Source organism: Exophiala oligosperma (genome assembly GCF_000835515.1).
Source record: "Exophiala oligosperma strain CBS 72588 unplaced genomic scaffold supercont1.3, whole genome shotgun sequence".
Classification (NCBI taxonomy): Eukaryota; Fungi; Ascomycota; class Eurotiomycetes; order Chaetothyriales; family Herpotrichiellaceae; genus Exophiala; species Exophiala oligosperma.
In genome coordinates, this window is record NW_015622820.1 from 3,369,054 (window position 1) to 3,395,260 (window position 26,207).

The 26,207-nt window shown below is 49.6% G+C and overlaps 10 protein-coding genes across 10 annotated transcripts; 3 read left to right on the top strand and 7 right to left on the bottom strand.

Moving 5' to 3' along the window:
* Positions 1-3,730: 3,730 nt before the first annotated feature.
* On the bottom strand, positions 3,731-7,973 carry PV06_03948 (uncharacterized protein; the record flags this gene model as incomplete). The annotated part of the gene is made up of 7 exons (XM_016404778.1): positions 3,731-6,445; positions 6,500-6,698; positions 6,748-6,872; positions 6,923-6,979; positions 7,031-7,713; positions 7,778-7,826; positions 7,887-7,973. The coding sequence occupies 7 exons, from the start codon at positions 7,971-7,973 to the stop codon at positions 5,438-5,440; spliced, it is 2,208 nt and encodes a 735-aa protein (XP_016265783.1). The 3' UTR covers positions 3,731-5,437.
* Positions 3,942-5,372, top strand: PV06_03949 (uncharacterized protein; the record flags this gene model as incomplete). The annotated part of the gene is made up of 1 exon (XM_016404779.1): positions 3,942-5,372. One exon carries the CDS (start codon positions 3,942-3,944, stop codon positions 5,370-5,372), a length of 1,431 nt encoding a protein of 476 aa, XP_016265784.1.
* A 562-nt stretch (positions 7,974-8,535) lies between the features above and the next one.
* PV06_03950 (uncharacterized protein) lies at positions 8,536-9,628 on the top strand. The gene has a single exon (XM_016404780.1). The coding sequence runs from the start codon at positions 8,638-8,640 to the stop codon at positions 9,490-9,492; it is 855 nt and encodes a 284-aa protein (XP_016265785.1). The 5' UTR covers positions 8,536-8,637; the 3' UTR covers positions 9,493-9,628.
* Positions 9,629-12,614: 2,986 nt separating this feature from the next.
* PV06_03951 (uncharacterized protein) lies at positions 12,615-13,912 on the bottom strand. Its single transcript, XM_016404781.1, has one exon. The coding sequence runs from the start codon at positions 13,809-13,811 to the stop codon at positions 13,287-13,289; it is 525 nt and encodes a 174-aa protein (XP_016265786.1). The 5' UTR covers positions 13,812-13,912; the 3' UTR covers positions 12,615-13,286.
* Positions 13,913-14,880: 968 nt separating this feature from the next.
* On the bottom strand, positions 14,881-16,732 carry PV06_03952 (uncharacterized protein). Its single transcript, XM_016404782.1, has one exon. It carries the CDS (start codon positions 16,464-16,466, stop codon positions 14,988-14,990), a length of 1,479 nt encoding a protein of 492 aa, XP_016265787.1. The 5' UTR covers positions 16,467-16,732; the 3' UTR covers positions 14,881-14,987.
* Positions 16,733-16,901: 169 nt separating this feature from the next.
* Positions 16,902-18,353, top strand: PV06_03953 (uncharacterized protein). The gene is made up of 3 exons (XM_016404783.1): positions 16,902-17,146; positions 17,192-17,364; positions 17,415-18,353. The coding sequence occupies exons 1-3, from the start codon at positions 16,960-16,962 to the stop codon at positions 17,922-17,924; spliced, it is 870 nt and encodes a 289-aa protein (XP_016265788.1). The 5' UTR covers positions 16,902-16,959; the 3' UTR covers positions 17,925-18,353.
* A 20-nt stretch (positions 18,354-18,373) lies between these two features.
* PV06_03954 (methionine-R-sulfoxide reductase) lies at positions 18,374-19,639 on the bottom strand. The gene is made up of 2 exons (XM_016404784.1): positions 19,128-19,639; positions 18,374-19,011 (listed from the first exon to the last, which is right to left on the bottom strand). The coding sequence occupies exons 1-2, from the start codon at positions 19,432-19,434 to the stop codon at positions 18,623-18,625; spliced, it is 696 nt and encodes a 231-aa protein (XP_016265789.1). The 5' UTR covers positions 19,435-19,639; the 3' UTR covers positions 18,374-18,622.
* Positions 19,640-19,918: 279 nt separating this feature from the next.
* Positions 19,919-21,153, bottom strand: PV06_03955 (uncharacterized protein; the record flags this gene model as incomplete). Its single annotated transcript, XM_016404785.1, has 1 exon — positions 19,919-21,153. One exon carries the CDS (start codon positions 21,151-21,153, stop codon positions 19,954-19,956), a length of 1,200 nt encoding a protein of 399 aa, XP_016265790.1. The 3' UTR covers positions 19,919-19,953.
* A 709-nt stretch (positions 21,154-21,862) lies between these two features.
* PV06_03956 (uncharacterized protein) lies at positions 21,863-23,841 on the bottom strand (the record flags this gene model as incomplete). Its single annotated transcript, XM_016404786.1, has 6 exons — positions 21,863-22,854; positions 22,938-23,119; positions 23,169-23,206; positions 23,262-23,303; positions 23,351-23,532; positions 23,586-23,841. The coding sequence occupies 6 exons, from the start codon at positions 23,839-23,841 to the stop codon at positions 21,863-21,865; spliced, it is 1,692 nt and encodes a 563-aa protein (XP_016265791.1).
* A 969-nt stretch (positions 23,842-24,810) lies between these two features.
* On the bottom strand, positions 24,811-26,121 carry PV06_03957 (uncharacterized protein; the record flags this gene model as incomplete). Its single annotated transcript, XM_016404787.1, has 1 exon — positions 24,811-26,121. The coding sequence occupies one exon, from the start codon at positions 26,119-26,121 to the stop codon at positions 24,811-24,813; it is 1,311 nt and encodes a 436-aa protein (XP_016265792.1).
* Positions 26,122-26,207: the final 86 nt, after the last annotated feature.

The following is a 26,207-nucleotide window of genomic DNA, read 5'->3' on the forward strand; positions in this document are numbered from 1 at the left end:
ACATGGCGTTTGAAGTGAGGGCGAAAAGGGGGAGCTTTTCTCGCTGTGCCCGTGACAAACCAAAAACCAAAAAAAAAAGAAACTTACAAATCCAGCAGATGCAGAAGTGATAATCTTACAACCGGGCAATAAACCTTTTAACAAATCTTCATCAAACGGTTCGTACGGTGGTGTACCCATTCGAATGATGAACGCGTCGACCGGTCTCTCTGCCACAAGGGCCGGGATCATATCTTTTGTCTGTTGGCGGTTGGTTGCGTCCAAGACCTCAAAGTCGAAATCCTTTTGGAATTCTTCGAGAAAGTCTGTTCCGACATATTTCGGGTCACCCAACGCTACGACGCGTGGTTTGGTCGAGAGTTTTCCTGGAGACATTTGGTGCCGACTTTCTGAGATGATTGAACGACCGTATTGGGATAGTCGTTATGAGTGGTTGCGAAAAACCAAAGGATGAGAATCGATATGGCAGAAATTGCATTTACCGATACAGTAAGCGAAGACGGAGCTGTGATCTGGGTGTTCCCCGGCTAGAACGACCTTGCAAGATCGATTGATGGATGAATAAATATGACCAAGCGAGAATAACGAGAATCAATGGCGTCGTCGGTCGTGCAAGTCCGATAAAGGATATGTCTAGGTAGATGGCCGACGGGTAGGTGTAAGATCAAAGAACCCGAGATATCCAAGAGATTCAGAATGACACCAAGTGAGCTACCGAGATTCTACCAGACGCTCTTCTGCCCCTCGTTCGGTGTGTGTGCCGTATCGTACGTACCTTGTCAGTGCTAAGGATTTCTTCATGGTCCTTGCTGTACTATTGCACATCGGACAAAGTTGATTTACTCTAAAGCGGAGTTGGAGCATGAATGATACTGGCTTCTCCCGTGATTGGTTCGGTGGATCCCGTGAAGGTCCAAAGTTACGGGGCCAACAAGTACGCAAGTAATTGCGGATACTACTCAAGTACTACAGTAGATACTCCATTGTGCAGTACGGAGCAAGTATCTACATCATCAAACAAATGGAGATATCCTACAGACTATGACTTGGCGTGGCTGATGGAGAATAACGATGCTCGGGTAGTTTCAATACCTTGACCCCAAAAACACTTACGGGGATCTACGAATCTTTGTCCAAAAGACCTTCAACTTTATGAGTACATCAATACCAACCGTAACTGCAAAATCACAGCCCCCCTTTATCTGATCCTTTTTACACAACAATCAACAACTTGTATCCTTACTGTAACTACCAGGATCAATAATTTCAAACATGATTGCTTCACAGTCAGATTCCCTCCCACCCATGGGTTTCATCTCCGTGGAATGTCACTTTACTCGACCGGCCGGGGACGGGTGGAACGAGAGGACGTGGCCGTTTCCTCTGATCCGGGAAGAGGCACCGGGTTCGTTGGTACCGAACTTGATTACCGACGACACCTACGACGACGATTTTCTCGACCGTTTCGTGAGGACGGGTCAGAAACTCGTCGACCGAGGAGCCGTGGGGATCATGACGAGTTGTGGGTTTTTGGCAATGGCTCAACCTGAGCTCGCGAGACGTTTATCGGTTCCCGTGGCTTCGTCTTCGTTGTGTCAAATACCGTCACTGTTTTCCATCCTACCACCCACGGCGCACGTCGGAATTTTGACCTTTGACGGGTCAAAATTGGGACGGACGCACCTGACACAATTGGGCATCACCCAGGTCGAGCGTGTACACATCGCGGGAGTGACCCAAGACGGTCACCTACAACGTCTCGTACGGGACGACGGGCCATATTCCCACGAGGCCATCGAAAAGGAATTGACAGACGCCGCCACCGCCATCACTCAACAGCACCCCCAGATCAACACCATGGTATTAGAGTGCGTTCAGATGGCTCCGTTCGCGGTGGCGGTCGAAAAGACGGTCAACATGCCGGTTTACGACATTTATACAATGGGGTGTTGGTTTTATTCTGGTTTGGTCAGAAGGAGACCGGAAGCTTGGGGACCCATCGGATCTGACATGACAAAAGGTTGAGTGAGAGCCAGCCCCATACATATATATATCTACGGAGTGTATGCCATACACCACCATTCCTCCGTAACTAGTCGAGAAAATCCCCTCCGCTCTCCTTCAATATCAAATCGTACTCTGGTTTGAATTGCATGTACATGACCTCTGGCGACCCGGTGTTTTTCTTGGTGTACTCCGCCTCTTCCTGGCCGACGTACGTCTTTTGGACGTCATTCGACAACATCATGTTGGTGACGATGATTTGGGTTTGACATGCTCTTTCTAGGGCGATGAAAAAAGCCGCGGCTTCATCGACCGTCCCACCTGCCGTCAACAAACCATGGTTTTGCAGGATAATATTTTTGTTGGTTGGGCCCATGGCCGAAGCGATATGGGCACCTTCTTCTTTGGCAAAGACCACACCACCAAACCCGGCGTAGACCGCCAGATCATTATAAAACATGCACGAGTCTGGAAGGGAGAATTAACTTTGGTGTGTCTTCACCAGACTCGATGTACTCTTAGAGGGAAGAAAGTAACTTTACCTTGATTCAACATCTCAATAGGTTTACCAAAAGTGGACCACGCCCTGCCGTATGGACTGTGCATATGACAAGCCGCGTTGATGTCGGGTCTGGCTCTGTGGATCTGACTGTGAATGATGAATCCCGCAGTGTTGACCGGGGCGTCGTTTCCTCCCACTCGGTTTCCTTCCTCGTCGACTCGGACCATGTCAGATGCCTTGAGGAGACCGAAATGAACCCCATAAGGGTTGATCCAAAACGTGTCTGGTTCGATCGGGTCTGGGATTCACATTGCGAGAAATTAATGAGTTGTAGGTGACATTTTTCATACGACACAGACAGACACTCGAGTCGTCTCAAAAATAGGACACATGTCTGTGTTTTTGGACAAGTCTTACTCACCTCTAAGACTGATATGTCCACTTCCACCGTCCGCGTAGCCCAACTTTGCAAAGACTCGGAACGCTCCAGCCATGTGTTGTATTTGCCATTTCCTTTCTTCTTCCTTGTTGTCCGGTTTGGGGATGTGATGTAACCTCTTACGACCGGCACCGCTGGCACTGGTGTTGAGGGCAGACTGGCGAGGTGTCGCCGAGTCGGACTGAGGAGTGGTCGAAACTGTAATGGTCGCTGTAGATGACATTTTGGACCACACTAGACGAGATGTGAAAAGATCAAAAATCACAATCAAGGATAGTATTTTGTTCAAGAGAAATGTTCAGATCTCAAGGCAATATCAATCTTCAGTAGGAGAAAGATGTTGGTCGTCTGAAACCCCGCGAAATAGATCAAGACTGGGATGAAGTAAGTAAATGCGGGACATGCATGAGACTTCGGCTGGACCCAATGTACGAGAGATGTCGTACGAGTGTGCAATGGCGTCTCTCGTAATAAACTTGTCATAGGGGGTGTTGCCAGTGTCTCTCTCTCTCTCTCTCTCTCTCTCTGTTCAAGTGTCAATGACTGCGAGATGGAACAAACAAGTTCGGCTTCTTCCGATTGTGGCTTTGTGGAGAATTTTTGAAGGACATGGAGATTTCCGAGTCCCCCAAGACTCTACCAAAATACTCGTGTCGTATCGGTCACAATCGATGGTACCATGTATGACAGATTAGATACCTATACTTACTGTATTAAGCCTCTAATGGCCCTGTGCGCGTGTCACTATTTATTGACCCAGTCGGATGATTTGTTTGTCCCATGGGCTGAAATACACAGTAGGTACGTATAGATGTTGTCTAGGTACTACTTTGCCCTGTAGAATCTATACCAAAGTATTCCACTGATTGTAATCAACGACTCACCGAATTTCTGCTGGCGGTCGTAACCACGGGTTTTGTTGTTTCTTGTACGCTTTACAAGCTCCGAAGCAACCATCCAACAACAAATCGAATTGACCGGATGCAATACAGCATGATGTCCACAGTCGTACATGCATCCCCTCCCACTACTGCCGATGATATCAACGTTCAACATCTGGTAGACAAAGATGATCTTCGCAACACGTTTGCCCTGGCCATGTCGGCAATGTACAAGGCAGAGGTTCCTCTCTATGGTGACTTGGTCAGAATAGTCAAGGACGTCAATCAAGCTTGCAAGGCAGAAACACCCTTGGAGGAGAGACTTGACCTAGAAAGACACGGAGCCATCCGTCTGGGGACACCATACGAACTCCGAACGATCCGTAGAATCTTCGCCTTGATCGGCCTGCATCCTGTCGACTATTACGACTTGTCCGTGGCGGGATTGCCAATGCACGCAACGGCATTCCGTCCAGTGGACCCGGAAGCATTAAGCAAAAACCCATTCCGCGTCTTCACCACGCTTCTTCGACCCGAATTGCTGAGGCCAGAACCACGAGAACTGGCATTGAGCCTTCTCATTCGCCGTAACATTTTCAGCGACGAGCTCACAAAGTTGATTGGAGTCGGAGAAGACCAAGGTGGCTTCTATCCTCATCAAGCAGAGAATTTCATCCTCGAAGCCATGAAAACCTTCAAATGGCACTCGGTAGCAGCGGCGACATTGGATGATTACCAAAAACTGGGAGCTGAGCATCCCATTCTGGCAGACATCACTTGCTTCAACAGTGCACACATCAACCATTTGACACCACGCACACTCGACATCGACAGGGCCGAGACACAGATGAAGGCAGAAGGACTGGCTATCAAATCAAGGATAGAAGGCCCACCTGCTCGGAAATCTCCAATCCTGCTGCGACAGACGAGCTTCCTTGCCCTGCGTGAGCAGACCAGTTTCCACGTCAGGGGATCAACCAATCTCGAGCCAGGATCTCACAAGGCGCGATTTGGGGAGATCGAGGAACGTGGAGCTGCCTTGACAACGAAAGGCCGGAAATTGTACAACAGTCTGTTGACCGAAGCACTCGAAGCATTGACGTCGGCCGAGACTGATGCGGAAGACTCATTCAATCAAATTTTTGACAGATTCCCAGATCACTGGGAGACCATGTTGAGACGAGGTCTAGTCTTCTTCGAATGTCGCTGTACTTCTAAGGCCCGTGAAGGGGCTTTCTCAGGTTCAAGCTCAAGGGTCCCATTGTCAAAGCTGGTCGAAGGAGGCATTGTCCGGACGGTGCCAATAACATATGAAGATTTTCTGCCTTTCTCCGCTGCAGGAATCTTCCGCTCCAATCTTTATAGTTCGTCCGAGGAGAATAGTTGCGGCTTTGAGCCATTCGAAGATCGGCAGGGACTTGAGGCTGCGCTTGGTTGTCAGATCGCTGACTCACAATACATCTATGCGGAACTGCAGCGACAAAGTTTGGAGAAATGTGCGAGTACTCTTGGTCTGCAAGAAATAGTTCTGGATAATGAGGTCTGAGCTGTAACGTCGCAGTAGCGTGAATTTTGAATAATATCCACGAAGCGCATCGCCTCACATAGGATTCAAAACATTGGCCCTTCTAGATTTCCAGTCATATTGTCGTCCTGTTGGCCTCCGAAACCTCGGATCAGACCTTGCACGAGCCATTCGGATTCGTCGGGGACGTTGATATCCTCTAAATTGACGAGCCAATCTTCCAGATGTAAGTCGTCAAAAATAGGTTGAGACATCAGGTTATCGTCGTGGCTGGATTCCAGTGCGAGACCAGCGTTTGTCAATGATGAGGGAGGCGCATTCATATTGTTTCCGTTGCCTCCTGGTCCGCCAAACACCATGTTGATGGTGCGTTCTGAGAGCTTTTCAAAAAGATCTCTATAAGACGCGGCAACACTCCATCTTTCTGCAATGATGACGAGAACCATGTTGCACGATGTGCAGGTATTGATAACATCGAGCTTGGGAATACTTTTTCTTACCGTCTCGCTACTCCATAGGCAATGCAGGTACGTGAGACCTGCCAGGAAAAGAATGTGCAAGGAGCCCCAGGTATAGCGGATCGGTGAACGTTGATACGTCCGGCGGTATAGGACACAGATTTGTCTAGCGCTCGAGGCACACTCTTGAAATGCAGCATCAACTTGAGCTTTACTGCACTGTGGTCCAATAGATGACGCGTTGGGTTGTCGATGGTATTCACAAGTGAGGCAATGACGATAGAGTAGGATGATGCTGTGATCGTAGGCAAGTCGAAACCAATCTTTTGACGTGAAGACCGAGACTGGCCCAGTATCAGGGTGTTGAGGCTGGTAAGGCGTATCAGCAAACCATTCTTCAAGAGCCTGCCGCAATGCAGGGACATGTGCTGAGATGGCGGCACATGTACTGCTGCCATCAGAGGACTGAACAGAGACAGCAGAATATATGGAATCACTGATCCTCGACCAAAGCTGTCGAAGCTTGATGATGTGGAGAGCTCCGGTCATTTGCGTAGGAGGTGCATGTGAGTCTTGACGGACAGGCCCTGGGATACCAGTAGTGGTAATGCCACTGTCATCAATGTCCAGAGGGAGCTGCTCACGAATTCAGCACAATGATTAACTTAGGTGGTGATATCGTCAACGTACCTCCACGTCGATCATCTGATCAGAAATCCCAAAGGGACGGCCGAGGGTCAAGGCAGCTGCGCGGTCGATATCATATGCCACCCAGAAAATTCTTTTCGACATTTCACGTGTAAGGGGGTCAGCATTGGGCCGGAACCTTTCGACACTCCGATGATAGCCGAGCTCGATGCAATGACGGATCGCCATGCCCGACAATTTCCTAATCATGGTTATTGATGGTGTTGACATTTCGGTCTTGCATGATTTACCAGATCGAGGCACCGACAGGGGAACGGATGGAGTATACCGCGCACGCTAAGACGGCTTGAATAGACTCCATGCTGTCCATGTCCATGATAAAGTCAACGTAGTTGAGAGCAGCAGCATAATAAGCCTGTGCACATCAGTTTTGGTGTCAGAACCAGACTTTCCTTGGAAACCCACCTCTGCGTCATCACTACGATCTCCGTTTTTGATGATAAGCGACCCAATCGCATAAACCTTTTATTCATGTCAGCAAGCATGATCATATTGCGAGAGAACTGTTCCCACCATAAGAACGAAAAACAAGGGGATCTCTTTGACAGAATCAACAGTGCCCGCTTGTTGTGCCTGTAGACAATTTTCTTCCCACTTGTCAAGAGTAGGTCGATGCAAGAAAGGATACTGTGGATGAACGTGATTAAAGTACGCCGCCGAAAGAGTGTGGCCGATATTTGGAGTGGGAAATACCACTTTCTGGTACTTTTGCGCTGGGACATGGTTTACTGCATCACTGTAGGTACTTGGTTGAGAACCGCCATGTCGCTTATGAGTCTTTAATGCGGACGAAGCAATCCGGGAGAATGATAAGGCAGAGGATGGGCCAAAGTAGTGCGGTTCTCGGCCAGAGGCGCTGAGTGCGAGTAAGGCTACATTGGAAGCCAGGTCATCCCCATCGTCGTCATCGTGGTGAAAATTGCTGATCCCGGGTGATACTGGTGCTTGCGTATTGGCGGAGAAGTCGATCGGCTGATGTGAAGATCCGTGGTCGATCTGTGGAGGCGGTTCGCTTATAGCCCCTTGATTAGGTACCTCTCCCAGTCTCGAATGACTAACCGTGTTGAAATGGTCAATGGCGACATCGGGTCGAGTTTCACGGAGAAGGCTTTCCAGCAGTGCGACTCGTGATTCTAACGACTGCAGATAGTCCCGTGGCCGCTGAAGACCAGTTGCTGGGTCTTCGACCAAACAATCTGGGAAGATGTGTAAACAAACTACTCCAGAAGAATCGAGATACTGGAAATTTCCAAGACATACCACGCCCAGTTTTGAGGCAATGCTGGCACGTCGGGGACTGTCCGTCGCACTAGATTCTCACATTAGCGAGCGGATCTCTAGTGGACAAGGGGGAAAACACAGCGCATACCTTCAGCTTTCTCTGTTTACACTCTGTGCATGCTAGTGCAGTCCTGTCTCCAAGCCGGGGGCGCTTCGGTGCGCGCAGACTGGCCATAGTTCTATGCGAACCGTGGCAGTTGGTGATTGCCGGAGGAGAGAAAGATACTGCATTTGTACGGTGGTTACCGAGAAGTAGCAAAGTTGCCGCTGCTTCAGAGATGCCTACATTGGGCTACCCCTTCCTAGTAGGACTGTCGCCCAGAAAGCCCTGCCGCTTTTAACTCCCACCATACCCAAGAGTTCTCTAGGCACGGAGTAGACATGGGCTCTCATCTGGTGCTTCAATGCCATACCATGCCATTAATCTTCCCGGTGAGCAAGAACTCCGAGCCACGACCTTCAAGACCCATCTCCCGCTTGGAGGAATTCATTCGCGGAAAGTCACCGTTCGTTCGAATGAGAACGGGACAATGAATACCGAGTACTCCGAGTTTTGCATGTGATAACGCTTGATGGTGGTCTAGGCCCAGTGTGCCCGTAGGCAACACCGTTATTCCTGCATCAGATACGGAAGTACTCCTAAGTCCGTTCCTCGACATACTGGGGATACCTTGTTCTCCGATGCTGAGTATGGGTAATCGTCTCGCTCAGACGAGGTATAAATTGACCAAGGCGGTCGTCACAACGTGCCCCCTTGGAAGTTTGGCATATAGACAAGCCCACTGTTGAAGTTCTGAGCGACGCATTCTAAATACACCTTGGGCTTTTCATTGTGGGTCATGGCGCAACCAAAATCAACCGGCAACTACACCCAGGGCTACTCCAGCCAGACCGTCGCCACTCAACAAGCTCGTACAGTCGAGTCAGAGGCTGCCTTTCTACTCCCATATATCAAAGAAAGAGACTATATTCTCGACGTCGGTTGTGGCCCAGGTACCATCACCACAGGATTTGTCAAATACGCCAGCAAAGGAAAGGCAGTGGGAGTCGATATCTCGACCAATGTCCTTGGCAGGGCCAGAGCAACAGCCGACGAGGCCAATATTCCCAAAGAGGGGCCCGGATCCGTTATCTTTGAGGAAGGCAATATTCTCCAAGGCCTCGCCTACGCAGACAATACCTTCGACGTAGTATTCTGCTCTCAAACCCTGGGGTATATGCCACTGCCGGATCCGCCGGTCAAGGCGATCACCGAGATGCGAAGAGTCCTGAAACCAGGGGGGATATTGGCCACGCGCGATACCGTCGACCAGCACTTTTACCCACGAAGTTCAGACCTTGACCGTCTCTGGGTGGGAAACTTCCGCCGAGCGGTGCTGAAAGGGGCTCCGGGGGCTGAACTTGCGCCCCCCTCACTGCCTGCGCTGTTCCGTCGTGCCGGTTTCGACGCTGATGGAGGCAAGGTTCGGATCGAGACTGGAAGTACGACATTCTCAGGAGCAGAAACTAGACAGTGGCTTGCCAAGCGGGCCCAGAGTCAATTGCAGCCCGGCGATCCCTTAAGGCAGAGTTGGCTGGACGCTGGCATCACCGACGAGGAGATACAAGAGACACTGCGTGCCTCAACGCAGTGGGCCGAGACAGAGGATGCCTGGTTTGCAGCGCTCCAGTGTGAGATGCTGGCTTGGAAGTAAGCCAATCACTATGGGCTTTCCCCGTCGCTTGGACGATGGACCAATTCAAACAAGAGAAGTCTAGCCCAACGATCTCTTGCTCGTGTCCGCTATCTTTGCGTGCGTCGCTCGAGCTGGTGACCACCCTACAGGCCGGTGTGGATCTTCCGATGCCAGGTCTGTGCCCAGGCACTCGCCAGTGATGTAGACACTCCGAACCTCTATGGGGGTTCTCACTCGCGTCAATTGTATTAGAACACACGGGAGCATCGCGCCAAACATTGCAGACCAACAGCTTTGCACTCCGATCGTCTCCGAACATGTATTGGTAGTCAGTAGTCAAGTATTCAAAACACGTCACTGAACCCCTCGAAAGAGCCTCCAGGGCGATGCTGTACACCGTATGACAGTCCAAAATTTGTCGGCTCCGTGACCGTGTTTAATGACAGGGGAGACGAGGCCGGATTTCTCCATCATTACACAAGAGGCAACTCATCTTGTACCCTTGTCCGCTTAATCGAATGGATGCGAATAGACCGTGAATAACCCTGACATGTCATGCCTAACTCGCCTAGTCTCGGGTTCTTGCTTCTGTATAACGCCACCACCGAATTTCACGATCGAAACTTCATCGCACAAACCTATATCCACGCGTACTTCCGTCCAGGTTGCTCCCACTAGCATATGAATCCGAGTTTTCTTCATGATGACGGCGTGACAGCATTTACCGGTGACCGTCCAAGCAAGTCGCTATATTCTTCAGCCATAGCAGCGTAGATCCAGCAGCGGTTGCGCGACGATATCACCAAGCCCCATTTGTGGAATATCTGGGCAATCTGTTCTTGTCAACATAGATACCGTGCAGCTTGTTCACACAAGCTATCGATTGGGGTAATGTTAATAGTGATGGCTTGAAAATGATCTGTCTCTTGAACAAAAGTCCTGGGCGCACTGGCGCAATCGTTCTCTCCATTTGTAGGAGCAAAAATCATATTCTCTCAAGACTGATTGATGGAGTGTGAGGATTGGCTCGACAGTGCCACGCTCGGCATTTTGCTCTCGAGGCTTCTTCAGTTAATATTCATATAAGAGAGTCGACAATGCTGCGTACTAGCGAACATCATAAGACTCGAGAATAATTGTTTTAGTCCAGAGAAGCACACCGTCGTCTCAAACAACAGGACAACATCGGACAACATCTGACAATAGTTGCAAAGCCAAAAGTTCAATCATGAACCAACAGCTTCTCTGTATCATAATCTTTAATATTATATCCACAACCATTGGAATAATCAACATTCTGCAAAATCGACAGTATCAAAGGAATGCCACGGTGAATTCGTCATGAGCCGTGTAATATTCTTATGCTGACTGACGTCTAGAAGCAACTTACTCTCACATTGTATGGATGTGGAACCTTCACCAGCCATGACTGACAACACTTGTGGATGATCTCGCATGTCCGATCTCAAGCTCGGTCTCCGGCAACAACATAGCGCATCAAAGTCGGACTGCAATTCCTCACCTCTGTGGAGAGCTTTATTAGGGTGCTCTTGTCGATGATGTAAATGATAGACACTGCCGAGCCAAACCTTGGGAGGAAATCATGGAAAGATCCAGACTCACCGATTGGAAATGAATAACAACAACAATTAGAAATACAAGCCGTTTTGGCAGGCCTCTCTATCCAAACATGGCAGCACACTAGTTCCACGTTAAAATGCCGCCACTCCTTCAGGCACATGTATTGGCAATCAACGATGGTTTGGCTTGGCCAGACTGGTTATTTTTCCTTGAAAAAGAGAAGCTCGTTATAAAACTTTTGAGGAGGCTGGCAAAATAATGACACCATATAATATACCCTTAGCAGAGCCATAATAGTGCTAGATAATTGACGTAATTTCGCTGATCAAGGGTCTCATCATGAGCCTCCGGTATTATTTACTCGATGAACTCTGTTGACAATTTGACATGGCGCCGTCCTCTCACATAATTGACAGCCTTGGAATAATGGTCGCATGCCGAGACTCGTTGCTTTGGCAGCTGACATGATGTTTTGTCAATGCGTCGCCCTATAACCAAAAGAAAAGTGGGATCGGCTACAGTACTTGCGAAGGCGCCATATGCTGCTGTCAATGCAATCATAAGGGGGGCAGGGGCCACTGAATGGCTACGGCTTCCTCATGGCAAGCAAGTTTTCCCCCGACCAAAAATCCTGCACACATCAAACATCGGAGTTAGGGTAGAGCATGTATGTAAAAATAGTCATGTTTCCGTAACCATCCCAAGGAGAGGACAATTCCTTCACGGTGTATAGTAACCGCGGGTATTGAGGTAGGAGGACAAGGGAGCTTCGTTAGAGTGTTGATGCAATCTCGCAGTTTCTCCGCCCTTTGCGCAGCGCTACATCAGGACGCATCACAAGGTCCGAATATTGGGAGAAGACTGCTCAAAACAAGCCTTGAATGGTGGGTAATCCAGCGAAGATCGTGCTGCAGTACAAATTGGTTGCTGTAGATATGAAATCGTCACGATGATCACGGGGTGAGGGAGAAGGCTGGGGCATTACGTATATTTGGAGGCTGGATTATGTATACAAATGATAGTCAGGTTACGAAGTATGAAACTAGCAATATCGATTCGTACCCATACTGGGCGTCAGAGTTTGGCTCAACAAGCTTCAGGTCAAGCCTTTCGCGTAGTACGTCGATCGGGCCAGAGATATGCATGAAGTGAAACGGCTCAGGTCTCAAGAATGAAGATCCCCTGCTCCTGGGGGCCATTTTGGGGGAGTGTTCATCAAACGACAGGGTCACCTCGTGGTTGCTTCAAGCGTCACACGCCACAATCCCGGAGGGATAATTTCAGCATGGGCTTGACGCCTGCTGATGCGAAGAGATTATAATTGTAACGCGATTTCGGAGCATTATACTCGAAATCATGGCCTGTTTAGGTGTAGATTGCGAGAGTCGCCCGCAGAGAATCGATTGGTCCTCGCGAAGCGAAATGACAAAATCCGGAGTTGAACAAGGGGAAACCTTGAGGCTCCTATTGTACTTGTAGAAGGCACCATGCACGGAGTAAGGGGTGGTCAGAGCTCGGAGGTGTGTTGATGAGATCTGTTGACCCAAATAAACATCGATTCTCGCATGCCGTGTCCATCACTTTGTCTAAGCCATTATTCAGAACAAGGATTTTGAACTCCGTAGTCTACGAGTAATTTTTTCTCGTTCTTATTTCTTCTGTGCCCAATACGCACGCAATAATTCGGCCAGACCATCATCTTACCCCACGGGCGTTGAAAAAATGAAAAAAGTTGTGGAAGTGGACGCGCCAACAGCACCGAAACAAGGAAACAAGGACGCCACCAACTGCGACTTCGCCCGGAAGAGTGTTCAAATTCGGGTTGTAGTCCCTTGCAGAGGGGCCTGCTAGCAAGGTCTTTTGTAGAGTCCGGCTTGTTTGTGGGCGTCTCGCTTATGTGCAAGCGCGGGAACTAACCTCGTTCTCCAAACCCTTCTCACCAGAGGGTCTTACTCCGTACATGAATGTGACTTCGAGCCGCCGCTGTGGAATTTGATGTGCTCGCCTCTGCGAATCTACAATAGAGTAGAAGTTCAAATGCAAGCCAGGTCATTTTTGAGACAAAGACAGTAAAATATATATGCTGCGAGCTCATGTTGTTATCAAGGTCATGCAGGATAGACCCTCCAGATAAAAAAAATGCTCCCGTCTCATTACATCCGACATTAGGATGACCATGTTAAAAACTCATTTCATAACGCCACGCTATGACCCGTCAAGTACCAGCTCCTTTAATGCTGGGGAGGGGCGGTGCAGTTACCGCCGATGTCCTCCAACCAGGCGATGCTGTTGAATTCTGTGTAGATCGTCTTGATCTGCCAGGTGTCTGCTTGACCCTGGGAGTTTTCGGCCTTGAGGATGGTAATGCCCTTGACAGTGTTTGGCGGGATGGTGGTGTTCCATCGGAGGGCAATGGTGTCACAAGTGACAGCGTCAATGGCCATCAGGTTGAATGGGATCGCTGGCTGAGCGCCTTGACCGGCTTCGAAAGCAGCCTTGTTGGGGAAGGTGGGTTGACCCAGGGGTTGACCAGCCAGCTCGTTGATGCTGTCAGACCAATCAACGAGGTCGTCCGCCAAAAGCTTCTCTGCGGTAGCGGTGCTGTAGTTGGAGAGGAGGCTACCGAAACCAGTGACGAGGTCTTGGGCAGAACGAGCGTTCAAGCATTTGCCCGGGTTCATCCAGTCGACCCAGCCAGGAGCAGCAGAGGCCGTGGAGAGCAGGGCAGCAGCGGCGAGAGGAATGAATGACCGCATGTTGGAGAGATTGATGTATACGTGTAACGAATGTATGTCTGAGTGAATGAACGAGTGTGCGGATCGTGGTAGTGACCGTGTAGTGCTGTCGAAACTGAACAGAGGATTAGGCTCCGAGAGGGACAGGTGCAGCTATATATACACGAGCATGTCGGCCTCCACGAATTTGACAAGAGGCGAAGCTGGAACTACCGGTCTCAACGACGCTAGTCAACAGCCGACAACAATCCAGGCTTAGACTCTGATGAACAACCATGTCAAATAAAAGGTGTGTTTGTGAAGGATGGTGGATACAAGACCTACTGTAGTCTCCTTGTGGGGAGTCAACATGGTCCTAGTAACCCTTGCCCAAAACAGATGGATCTGTTAACTCTGACTTCACTGCAAACAATCGACCCGCTCCCCAGCCACATGGACGCCCGTCGGGGTATATCAGATTGATCAATTTATACCGATGTATTGGTTGTGGGTGAAATGACAGCCTTGGCGTCTCCGTAGTGAAGCGCCGTGTCCAGCTTCAGGTCCGTGACCGGGATGGATGTCGGCTTCCAATGAAAAGAGCACTAGTGCCGCTTTCGGTCACTTCAAACCCAGTCAGCCACTGAGGTCGATATTTGGCGGCCGTTGGGCTAGACCTCGCGGAGACCCCGTCGCAGATATTTTTGGCATGATAGTTGGGTGTTGGCGCATTTCGCTAAATGGAGGGATATCCTTCATCTCAACCAAGGCATTTACAACAGCTCTTGGGCCGATATAGGAATCCAGCTGCAGCAGTTGGAGCAGAGTTGGCAACGAACAGGGAGATTTCTTTTGGAGAAATTCTGCACTAAAGGCACACCTAGGATTTATGATCCGTCATCTTTTGCAAATTGGCTTATTCTGTACGAACACTGCAAGTCTGCCACAGGAGACAGTGGTGGGCTCAAAGATGAGGCGCTGTCTTTCCAGCTGCCAAGTACTACAGCCATGATTGTGAATCGTGTCAACGGAGAACCCGAAGCTGACAGTGATCGTATAGGTATATTATTGCTTTTTGACAGCAGATCGCAGCTGCTAATCGTCAAGCCTCTATCAGTTGTCACTAGATGAAAAGGCCAAGGCGCAGCACGGATCCCAAAAGTACGTAAAGCTGGCTGCGTCTGCATGTTGATGAACTGAGCAAACAGTAAACCGTAGTTATCGAGGCTTTGCAGTCGTTCGCAAAGGATTGGGTGAACTTTTGTCGGATAAAGTGACAACTCCTGGTCGATTTGGGTTGACCTGACTCTCAATCTGCCGAGTGCCATACGGTAAGCCATGCGGCATGCTGTAATCTCTTTTTTGCAAGCCATCTTTGCCTTTGATCAATTGCATCAACATGAAATTAAGGGCGCATTTGATGCCTTGCTCTTCTCCGCGTTTGAAAATGTAGCCATTGATGTAGTCAATCTCTGGCTTTTTGCCATGACGAAGGTCTTCCCGCATACTGCTGGAATTTTGAGCTGTCCGACGAGTCACAGCCATAGCAAGCTGCTCTAGCCTCCGGGCCGAAAACCTCATTTTAACATTTGGAATTCCTTCCAGTTCTGGTAAGCCGCGAATGACGAGAGACACCTCGGCCAACAAAAGTCGTTGCACTACGGAGAGTTCGTTGCTCTCAAGTAGGGCGCCGTTCGGTACATCTAAAAGTGCTGTCAGAGGGTTGAGAACGGCGTTCGCTGCTAGCTTCTCCAATTGTAACTGCAAAAGATCCAGGTAAGGAAATACTGCACACGCCAACACTGTTGACCTTGTCAATGTGCGTAAGAGATATCTCGACGACACGCTTGAAAATAGATCCTTATCACTTGGATAGAATTTCGTGCGCTCATCGTCGGTCAGGTCAGAGATATTTCTAGTCAAAGTTCGTGGAGGAAGTGGATGTCGGTCTTTGTCTCGAGACACACCTAGTGCGATTGTACCATAACCAGCATGAACAACCGCACATGGATCAGCCATGTAAACACCGTGAGACACGATTCCGAGGATATATGTCGGGCGAGTTGCGGGATCAGTGAAGACTTCGCGATTAAGTTCGTCGATCTGTCCCAGTCCGTTTTGCATAAAGCATATAGTTGTTCTTGAGTCAACTCTGTCTTGTACTGATCGAAGGGCGGCCACCGTTGCATGACCCTTGACAGCAACAATCAAGCAGTAGATAAAAATCTTCCCATTAGGCAAAGACTCTTCGGTCTCGAGAGGATTCGTCACTGGCGGTGTTGGACCTTTTCCCGGCTTGGTTTCGAAATCAGGCATGAAGCGCCACCTTGGGCCAGTTTCGGGATCATGGCCTTCATAGACTTCCACATCATAGCCAATCTGCTCGTCATTGATATTGTTCTTCTGGTCTATGAGAGCAATGTTGCGGCCAACTTTTCTAAATTCCGCATACTGTTCTTGTTTGTGCATCATCAAGGTGATAGGCGGTGGATTAGGTAGACATCGCAGCGAGTGAGCGACCAATGTGCCAATGCTCCCGAGACCCAGGATGTGTACGCGCCTCGTCATAAGCTTTTCTTCCTCAGGTTCAGACAGGACATCTTCGTCGAGAGGCTTCGACTCGAAAGAGGCCTGCTGAGAGGCAGAGGCATGTTCATCGGTAGGAGAGGGGGACCACCAGCTAGGAGATTGTGCCATGATTTTGAAGCCATGAGAGAAAATAGGACGAGCGATGCCACGGGGACATCGGGTCTTTAAGCTTGACAGCCATGGCCATCCGCCCGAGGCTCTTACGAGCGGGCGGAGGAGGAGTCGTTGCGACAGTTTGAAGGTCTGTGGAGCTCACGACATGAAAGGATCAGCGTGGCTCCAGGAGCGCGGAGAAGGGCTACAAATAGGAATCGATCGAATGCTCGGATTTTACTGAGTGAATATATCACCAGAAATCGTGAGATTTGTGAGATGAAGAGGTCAGCATGTCCAAGAAGACTTCCGTTGATTATTGAAGGCGATATTGGTGACTACATGATGGTCGCAGACGCAGTTAAAATGCGGGGAAATTTTCTGTATCTCCAACTGCTTTTTTCCCTTGCGCTGCAACTGCTCAATGCCACATTTTGACCGCAGGTAAGACGACAACATTCTTTCCTCCCTTACCATTGAACGAGACCCAGAGATCCCCGCCGCCAATATGGAAACCAGTTCCATGCTTGACCTGGTCGACCAACTGGAGGAGAACATAGAAGACCTTGAAGATAGCCTCGCGCCTTTGCTAGAGTCTGGATCTTCCCTGGCATCTACCACCAAGAAACTTCCTCTGGTGGATAGAGCGAAGTTGGACGTTTTGTTGGTGTACGCGATCGAGTCAATTATTTTTTGTGAGTTCTTCATCATATCTCTTAGCAAGTCACTGACCCATCTAGCCTTCCTCAAGTTACACGGTATCGATGCCAAAGAGCATGCCGTATTCCGCGAATTAAGTCGAGTCAAGCCATACTTCGAAAAGATCAAGAATGCAGAGGCCGGTGCTTCTCCATCTCGTCCCTCTGCTATATTAAACAAAGAGGCTGCTAACAGAGTAATCCGACATGCTCTGGTCAGTCAAAGATAACCTTGTGGATTACTCGAGATTCTAATTATGCATAGGCTGGAAATGCCAAATATGATCTCGAACGCGCCGAACGTGAAGCCCGTGACAAATTCCGAGCAAACCAGAAGTTAAAGAACCTGGAAGCCAGCCTTCAAGAAAAGGCCAAGGCACAAGCACAGGATGAGAAGCCGATTGACGAAAAGGCGGACGCGTTACAACTAGCCGCGCAGCTCGCATCTTTACCACAAGAAACCTCAGAAGAGGACTCGTCCTCAGCCGAAAATGACAAAGAGACCGCTGGTGCCGTTGATGAAGGAGAAGCATCATCTATACCCAAGACGGAGTCGGAGAATTTGACTGAGTCAAGCCCTCCACAGGAAATATCACAGGAAACCCCACAAGAGAAGCGCCGAGGGAAGAAGAGAAAATCCCAACAGGCGGAAGATCAGCAACCGTCCAAGAAATCCAAAAAGGAGGAGAAGAAAGCGAAGAAAAAGGATCGGCAGGAAAAGAAGGCCAAAAAGGCACAAAAGAAAACTGCTGCCGGCACTGAGGATGGTGGATGAGTATAGCTGAGTCTCTTCCAACCAATCTCTCCACATCACGAAGGGGCCGATGGAGGTTTTGCGCATCTCGGGCCAGACTCTCTACAGAGACTACAGATGTCACGACTTGATGGATCTCCATGCTCTCAACTGGACCTGGTAGTTGGCCGCCTCGCTACTAGGGTTTGTCTGGACAAGAAATCTTTTTGGAAGCGAGGCTCCCTACAGAACACCCACTCCCCATCACCAACTCAAGCCGGGTGTTTTCAGTCAAAACAATAATCATGCCTCCAAGTGCTACAACACCTTACGTACAAGTTACGAAACACAGGCTTCCGAGTCACTGCCTGGTGATTTGGACCAGGCTGGGGATATGTGTACCAAGCGAGGCTTTGGGTTGAAAACAGACCTACCTACGACGCTACGATTAGTATGAATACAGAAATCAAGTTCACCATCGTCTTTACCATCGTCGATTGGTAGACCTGTTTTTGAATTTGCACATTGTCTACTGAGTAGATTCTCATCACTCGTAGGATTTTGTTTTTGTGTTTAGACGGTAACGTACAACACAAGACCCGTTTGTGTCTCGCCAGTTTCAACATTTATAAAGCACACATGACACATATTACGTGCCCGTCCCCATTCCCATCCTCGGCCTTACCCATCCATCCTCTCAGTTATCGCATCTCTTTTTGTGTGGTGTATTTTGATTCTTTTTACTTTGCCTCTCCATTGCCCGCCGTCTTCTGACCGTCGCCTTCCTTGTCGTGAAACTTGAGGCTGATACTGTTGACGCAGTGCCTCTCGTCGGTCGGGGTGGGGTAGCCTTCCCCCTTGAAGACGTGACCCAGATGACCACCGCAGTTGCTACAGACGATCTCGGTCCGTTCCATGCCGAAACTGCTGTCGGTGTGCCTGGTCACGGCACCGGGGATGCTGTCAAAGTAGGCCGGCCACCCGCAACCGGACTTGAACTTGTGGTTGGCCTTGTAAAGGGGTGCGTCGCAAGCGGCGCAAGTGTAGACACCGGCGGACGGCATGTGTTTGTCGTATTCTCCGGTAAAAGGTGCTTCGGTACCCTTTTCGCGTATGACACGGAATTGATCTGTTTCAGGCACAAACAAATCAGTAAGTATATCCTGGATACGACGTCTGCTCCGATTGCGACTGCGACTGCGATTGCGATTGCAAATTATCATGGTCCCAACTTGTACGACATACCTTTATTCAACACTGCCCTCCATTCATCATCTGATCGACCATCCGGGTATGACATTTTTTCCTTTGGTGACGAACTGAAAAAACTCCCAAGGAATGGTAAACTTGGCATCGACTTTTTCAAAAGATTCGTACGAGTTGGCCTTCGGGACGGTGATGAAAAAGTCGAGAAAGTGTTTATTGTCGTTGTTGTTGTCGTTGTAATCGGACCCCGCAGTTTCGTTGGTGTGGGTGGTGGTGGTGATAAGTGGAGGCGAGAAGTTGCTTTGCTGAGAGTGTAGAGTCTACGTTTCAATATGGGAATGAGCATAACACTTGAGGACGAGAAGGGTAGGGAATATATATACAGGCGCTCAAGTAATGAGATGAGGGGTTGATGGGAAAGAAAACTAAAGACTTTTGTTCGGTAAGCTCACCCAAAAACAGTATTTGAGATTCTTGAGATGCAGCCTCTCAAAACGTTAGAGATGGATGATGCAATACACTCATCAACAGGTACGGAGTACGAGTAACAGGGGCCTTAGTTTGTCACCTTTGGGCACCTGAAATGTGCCCTGCGATTCGCCCAAAAAAAGATTTGTATTGTACGGAGTAGCCGAGAGCTCGTAAAGGTGGAGCTTCATGCTTGAAATGATAATGTAATCACCACCATCATCATCATCATAGCAAGCCACGCATGCTCAGCCCTCCCAGAGACGACGAGGCTGTAAGTCTGATTCATCTAGGTACTCATCTACATCCAACCCATCGGGTTCTCTAGGTCTACAGGTCTAGCTTCGTGGCTAAATCTAGAACTCGATGGAAACATATGATGCAGCGTCCTAAAGCCTCATCTTGAAAAAATCACTCGTATCCTCTCCCGCTTCTCTTGCAACAACTTCCTCTCTGCTTCGAAGAACTTGGACATGTTGTTGAGGTAATCGTACAGGAAGAAAAAGTCGGCAATGTGAGCTTCCGTGTCGGCCCTGGGCGTCAAGGGCGTAACATGAATAAGAATATCTGCAATGGTAGAGGTGATGTCGAAGATCTTTTGCAGGATGCCGGCGCCGTGAACCTCGATCGAGTCCCGCGATATCAAAGTCAACAACGACTGTAACTGGTGAGACAGTCGCAGTGGGAAGGACAACGACATCCAGTCGCTGGAACTGTCACTTGTGAGGAGGCATACCGACAGCGCGATTTGCCACAGCAAAGTACGCACCCAGTAGCTGGTGATTATAATGTCCACCTGTTGCATCTCCGTCAGGATCGGAGAGGGGTGAGCGTGAAGGTCCATTTCGGCACTCAGTTGAGCTTGCTTGGCCTCTATCCAACTCCAGTCCGTGCCGGCATCACATTCCGGTGCCGAGGGGTTTCCCTTCTTGATCCAATTCGCGATAAAGGTGTCGTCGAGCATGCAGAAACGTTGAATGATGGCCGTATACCACTGTTCGATTCCAGGCTCCAGGGTCCCGTCTGATACCGGGAGAGAGGAGAGAGGTGATAAGATAGGGACTCGGTAGAACCTCAACGAGGCGAAACGTTCGTGGATAAAAAGAAGCCAGTAGAGTCTTTGCAATCGAGGTCTATCATTGTTGTTGTTAGCAGCTCCGGCAACGCCGTCCACGTCCAGGATCTGCAGGTTGGTGATGGCTTCTCTCAGGTAGAAAAATGCCATATCGTCGTTGACGTGGTGGGCAAAGAGACAAACGTGGATGAAGGTAGATAGCATGATAGTTTGTACATTCGGACGTTGATACGGCATGATGGCACCCCGTATTTCTAGTCCTCGGGTAACAAGGAAGAGGACTTGACTGCGTACAATGTCATAGTCACAATGCCGCCGCTGGTTGACTCTCATGTTGATCGTGATGGCGGCGGTCGCATGCACAAATGCACGAGTTTCCTGGCTGGCCTTCATGTCTCGGACGGCCTCGAGCAGCTCTCGCCTTGTGATGATTGGAAAGAAAGTGAAGACGAACTCTTCATAGTCGTCGACCAGTCCTTCGAAGAAAACCGCCTCGTCGCCAATCCCTTGCCCCAAGACCATGGGTGTGGGAAGGGTTTGAGGAGTGGGTGGACGCCCATTTCGTGGTGCAGAAGTGATTGTTGATGGTGATGCTGCTAGAATCCTCGGTTCTTTGCGAGTCCCTTGTTCCTTGAACAAACTGACTATATGTCCTCTTGAAGAACCTCGCCGCGATTTGACGCCGGGATTTGGGGCAGTATAATTGCACTTTAAATTCAGATGCGTGCACTGTTGACAACTGAGTTCTCCATTGCATCTGACTCGACGCCTTCTGCAAGCGTCACAGGCTTTCTTCACACGGTCCGTCATTTCTTCTATGGAGAGTTCGAGGCTTGTTCATCATATCACTTTCATTGTGGACCAGCGTAGAAGGAAGGCTGCGGGTGTACCACGGGAACGTGAAGAGGAAGAAAAATAAAGAAAGAGAAGCATGTATTTAATTGCTACCCGAGGTCAAGATCCACGGTGTGAACAGAAACGGCAAAGCCTCGTTATGAACAGAATGATTCGAAGTGAAATTCACGGATTGTATTGCATGGTGTACGGCCACATAATCCACCTGAATAGCAAGGAGCGTTTCCTACGGTCGATACCAGCTCGTGTATTGCTGATATCTGTATACGACGCTAGTTTTCCTACGGCATCTATCAAGCACCGCTCACCAGTAGACAGTGACGATGACTATGATCTACGAGGCTTTCTCTCTCAGTTCTGTAGGACACAGCTCCGATCAGCCCGCAAACTCCTTGTTCTCTACTTTCTCCTCCTTTTCCTTGGTTGTGGCGACAACACTTGCTCTGCGAATATCCACAGTCTCTCCTCGGAAAGGATCGGTGGTAGTCTTGCCAAAGGCTCTTGCGTTGACACGCCTCTCGAACAAGACATCCAATTCCGCATACGTCTTTCCTTTCGGTTCCGGAAGTCGGAAAAACGTCCAGATGATGCAAAGAAAGCAGGACCCTCCCCAGAACAGACCTGCCTTCGCTCGCCAGTTCCAAGCGGTGGTGACAACCATTCTCGGAGTAAGAATATTGTTCACAATCCCGACAATGTTATAAGCGTTGCGTGCCAACACAATGGTCTTGCTGCGAAGTCTTACTGAAGGAATTTCGGCCACCAAGCAGTAGCAGACAGGTCCGATGGTGAGATCGTAGATGAAAGTGAAAATCAGAAGCAGCGTTCCGATAACCCATGGGGCCGCTTTGTTCGAGCTCGGTGCAAGACCAACAAACCCAATGGTGAAGAGGGTGATGCACGAAGCAGCTAGACCGTAAAGGTACAGCGTGCGCCGACCCACTCGAGGCATCAGTGCCCATGCAATGAAGACACCTATGGCTGCAAGGCCATACTGCCCCATTTGAAAGTCGAAGGCGTAGACCGTGTCGAGTCCGGCATTCTGGTAGAACTGTGTCGAATATCCTTGAAGACCAGATCCGCAGAGAGTCTGAATCATCCAAACGACGCAGGCAATCTCTGTACGGCGCAAGTCAACCTCTTTGAAGCAGTCCCAGTAAGTCGTTCCTGCAGTAATCTCTTTCTCGAGTTCGTCAGTGTGCACCATCATCGCTACGGTCTTTCGGGGGTCGAAGTCGACATCGGCTTTGCTCGTGAGCCGCCTGAGACTCTTTTCAGCATCATCATACCGGCCCTTCCTCACAAGCCACCAGGGACTCTCGGGAGCGAATATGATACCAACGAGCAAAGGTAGCGGCCATATCCATTCTGTAATCCGTCAGATAAAACCATTCAGTTGCTGTAGTGAGAAAGTAGGTCGCAAAAACAACTTCTCACGCAGAAGTACTTACGCAACGCAAAGGGGATGCGATAACCCCACTCGCTTTTCACATCAAGCAGGCCTCTGAGAACACCAGAGCCGATAAGTTGACCAAACACCCAGCAAAGATTGACGTATGTCGTCAGGAACGGTCGTAGAGGCGTGGGAGTCACCTCCGCTGCGTAAGCTGTCGTGATTGTCTGAAAGACACCCCTGTGAGTTGTTAGAAAACCCCAGAACTGAGGATTTCCAGCAAACTTACCATGGCAAACCACATAGAATCTCCCCAACCAAGAGCATCTGAGGGTCACGTTGAGTTTGAAATACTATAGAGACATGGCAGGAGTAGAATTACCTGAATGTTGACGGCAAAGAACGTGATGAAGATGAAGCATATCTAGAACATCTTAGACAGTCCTGAAAATCGGCAAAGCTTTAACATACCACAAGGACAAGCGCCAGGCCGATTGTGAAACGATAGCCCATCCGTTCAGCCAATATTCCACATGCCATTAGACCGAGGATTTCGCCGACGAGGGCTCCATTACTCAGGCCAGTTTGCCAAGGGGCAGAGACCACGTAGGTACCATCAGGCTGCTTGTCGCCGTACTTCTTCTGAAACTCGGCTTTCCAATATGTCAATCAGGGTATCATGGTAGATCCTTGAAGTGCCACTTACGAAATCCATAAAAACTTCCAATCACGACCAAGTCGTAGCCCTCCATGACCAAGGCTGTGGAGGCAAGAACACTCCACCCAACTGCTTTTGGGTATGTCTTGATTGCTTTCCAGATACCCATCTGGTGTTCGTATTCCGTCGCTTCTTGGGCCTCATCGACAATGTTCTGGTCGCCGGCCCATTGGAACTCCGACATACGTCGGCCAATGTTGGTGATGACACCATCCTCAGCCGTAACTGAAGGCCGTTGTGCCATGATCACTGTTAATCCTTGCAGTGATTTCCACAATGATGAAATAGAGAATTGAATTAGAGCACTGGAACGGAGAACTTGGAGGGGAAGAGAAGCAGTATATATAGTTCCAATAATGCATGGGTATTATACTTTCGGCAGTCCATATGTCCATTATACGTGAAGTCCTCGTCCGCTTGTCCGTTGCCTTGGTGGCATAAGAGCGACTCTGTATTCCTCGCACTAGGCGACGACAATTTCGCCGTTCCCTCCAACCAAACCAGCTCTCTCCGCAACTAGGGGATAACCTGGGGTAGCATCTGGTGACGAAAGCTCGAGGTTAGCTTATGGAAGATCGATCAAAAGGCCACAATGAGATGGATCAACAAGTGGATGCTAAGCGAAAACACGCTTTCGTGGACACGGTCCGACAGTGACCCAATCGCAGTGTGTGGCCTTTATCAATCTGCCTTCCACTGTTTCGACTGCTTCAATTCCGCGCTGTCTCAAGTTGGCGTAGTAAGGAGCGTCTGGAAAGTACCATAGTCTTCTGATTGGACCAACGTCGGGGCCCTTTGAAGCTAAGGTATTTGTTCGGCATCGGGTATACTATCGGTCCCCAATCCCCCCCCAAAAACGAGACCGAGGTCGTACAAAGATTGGTTGCCTTGGAAAACGCAAATTCTTGCCTGGCGACTTCTGGTGGCTTGCGATGTGATCTGCCCGCTTCCAGGTCTCAGGTGAGCGCCTGACGTGAGCGCCTGACGATTTCCCAGGAGTGATGAAAATAAGGCTAGTGAAGTCTGAAGCTTGACATCTGAAGGTTTCGCCGAGGTGGAGTTCAGCGTAGCATCCTGAGTAGCCAGCCAGTTCTTCTTCGCAGTACGAGTACAATCCGCCGGGCTCGAGCGTGAGGACGCGCCATCTCCAGCTTGGACCTCAAACCTCAAAGCTATATCCATGGTGGTTTGATTTGAACAACAACTGACGATGCTAAGGTCCGCGCCCCCGAATTTTGTCCAACAGCCGTTTTATGCGCACTACCGGCTGAACAGCTTGACAAGTGCCTGCTGTGATCTTCATGATCAGGCCCAGAGCGTCAGAGAAGCCGGCAAATAGTTCAGTCTCTGAGATCGTTTCCATTAGGCCAATGACATGATTGCATCGTGTCTGCGCATCAAACTCCGAGAGTGCTTCAAGTTTTACCTCGATGAAAGTGCCCAGGGTGGCGTAGAGTAGATACAATACCCATCTTTGCATGAGTGGCTCAATGCCAATACCCCTCGTACGGTGTCTGCGAATTATATCCAACCAGTTCCGGCCGAATGCTGCTGCATCCGAGGTGCTGATACGATCGACGTAGAGCAAGTCGAAACAGCCTTCAAGAAGCTGCGCCGCTTCGGAAACAGAGGAGAAGGTTCCCGGCAAGTCTAAAGATGGATGAGATGTTTCCCCGGTAGCGCCCTGGTTGGCAAAAATGGTTGTTGAATGGTGGAAACTTTGATTCGCGTCTAGGGATGGCTTGAGCACTGTCTCAACGAGGTCATCACGGTGGTATGAGGGATCGCTGTCCTGGCTGGAACGAGCTAGATTTTTATCAGCGATCAGCAGGGCCGAGTCCAGGTGTACGCGAGCAGACTGCATCCGACGATTGCCAACTTCATAGGACCAAGCAAGTATGCTGGCAATCAGCAAATCATGCAGCGGATAGCGCTCCCGGGCCATGAGTCCAAGAGCAGCTGTGTGGTACCTCTCTGCAGCCTTCAGCGGTGCACTTCCTGTTTTGCGTAGTGCAAAGTCTGGTATTCGAGACTCATCGAGAATGGCAAGGGCGAGAAGAAGGTTCTTCGTTGCCGCACAGGACAAAGCTGAGCGAATGAAAGCATTAAAAAGAGGCGCTGGAGTGGGCGAGAAGTGGCTCAGAAAAGGGCCAGTGTTATGGAGAAAGAATTCGAAGGAACGAGTCTCGGAGAGGCTGGAGAAAAGACTGAGTGGTGCCAGACCAGATGATGGAGGACAGAGGGCATTTTCAGCTTCTCCAGATAGAGATGACCATTCATCTTTGCGTTCCGGAGCAGGTTGTGGATGAGACTGTGTCACTGAAGACCTAGCAGGCTCAAACATCCAAGTTCGAATAGTATCGTAGCCCAAGCATTTGTGGCCACCTCGTCGACATCGGAGACAGACTGGGCGAGCCTCGTCGCATTTGACATGTCGTTTCTTGCAGGTGATACAGCCCGTGCGGACTTTTGGGGCCGATGTTTTCTTTCGCTCGACTGGTACAGGTTCGGAGTTGGCACTCATGTTGGAGAGTACTCTTTTGGATAAATAGATCCCCGAGCCAAGAACAAGCTGTTCAATGAGTCTACAGGCGGTGTTTTGTGCCTTTT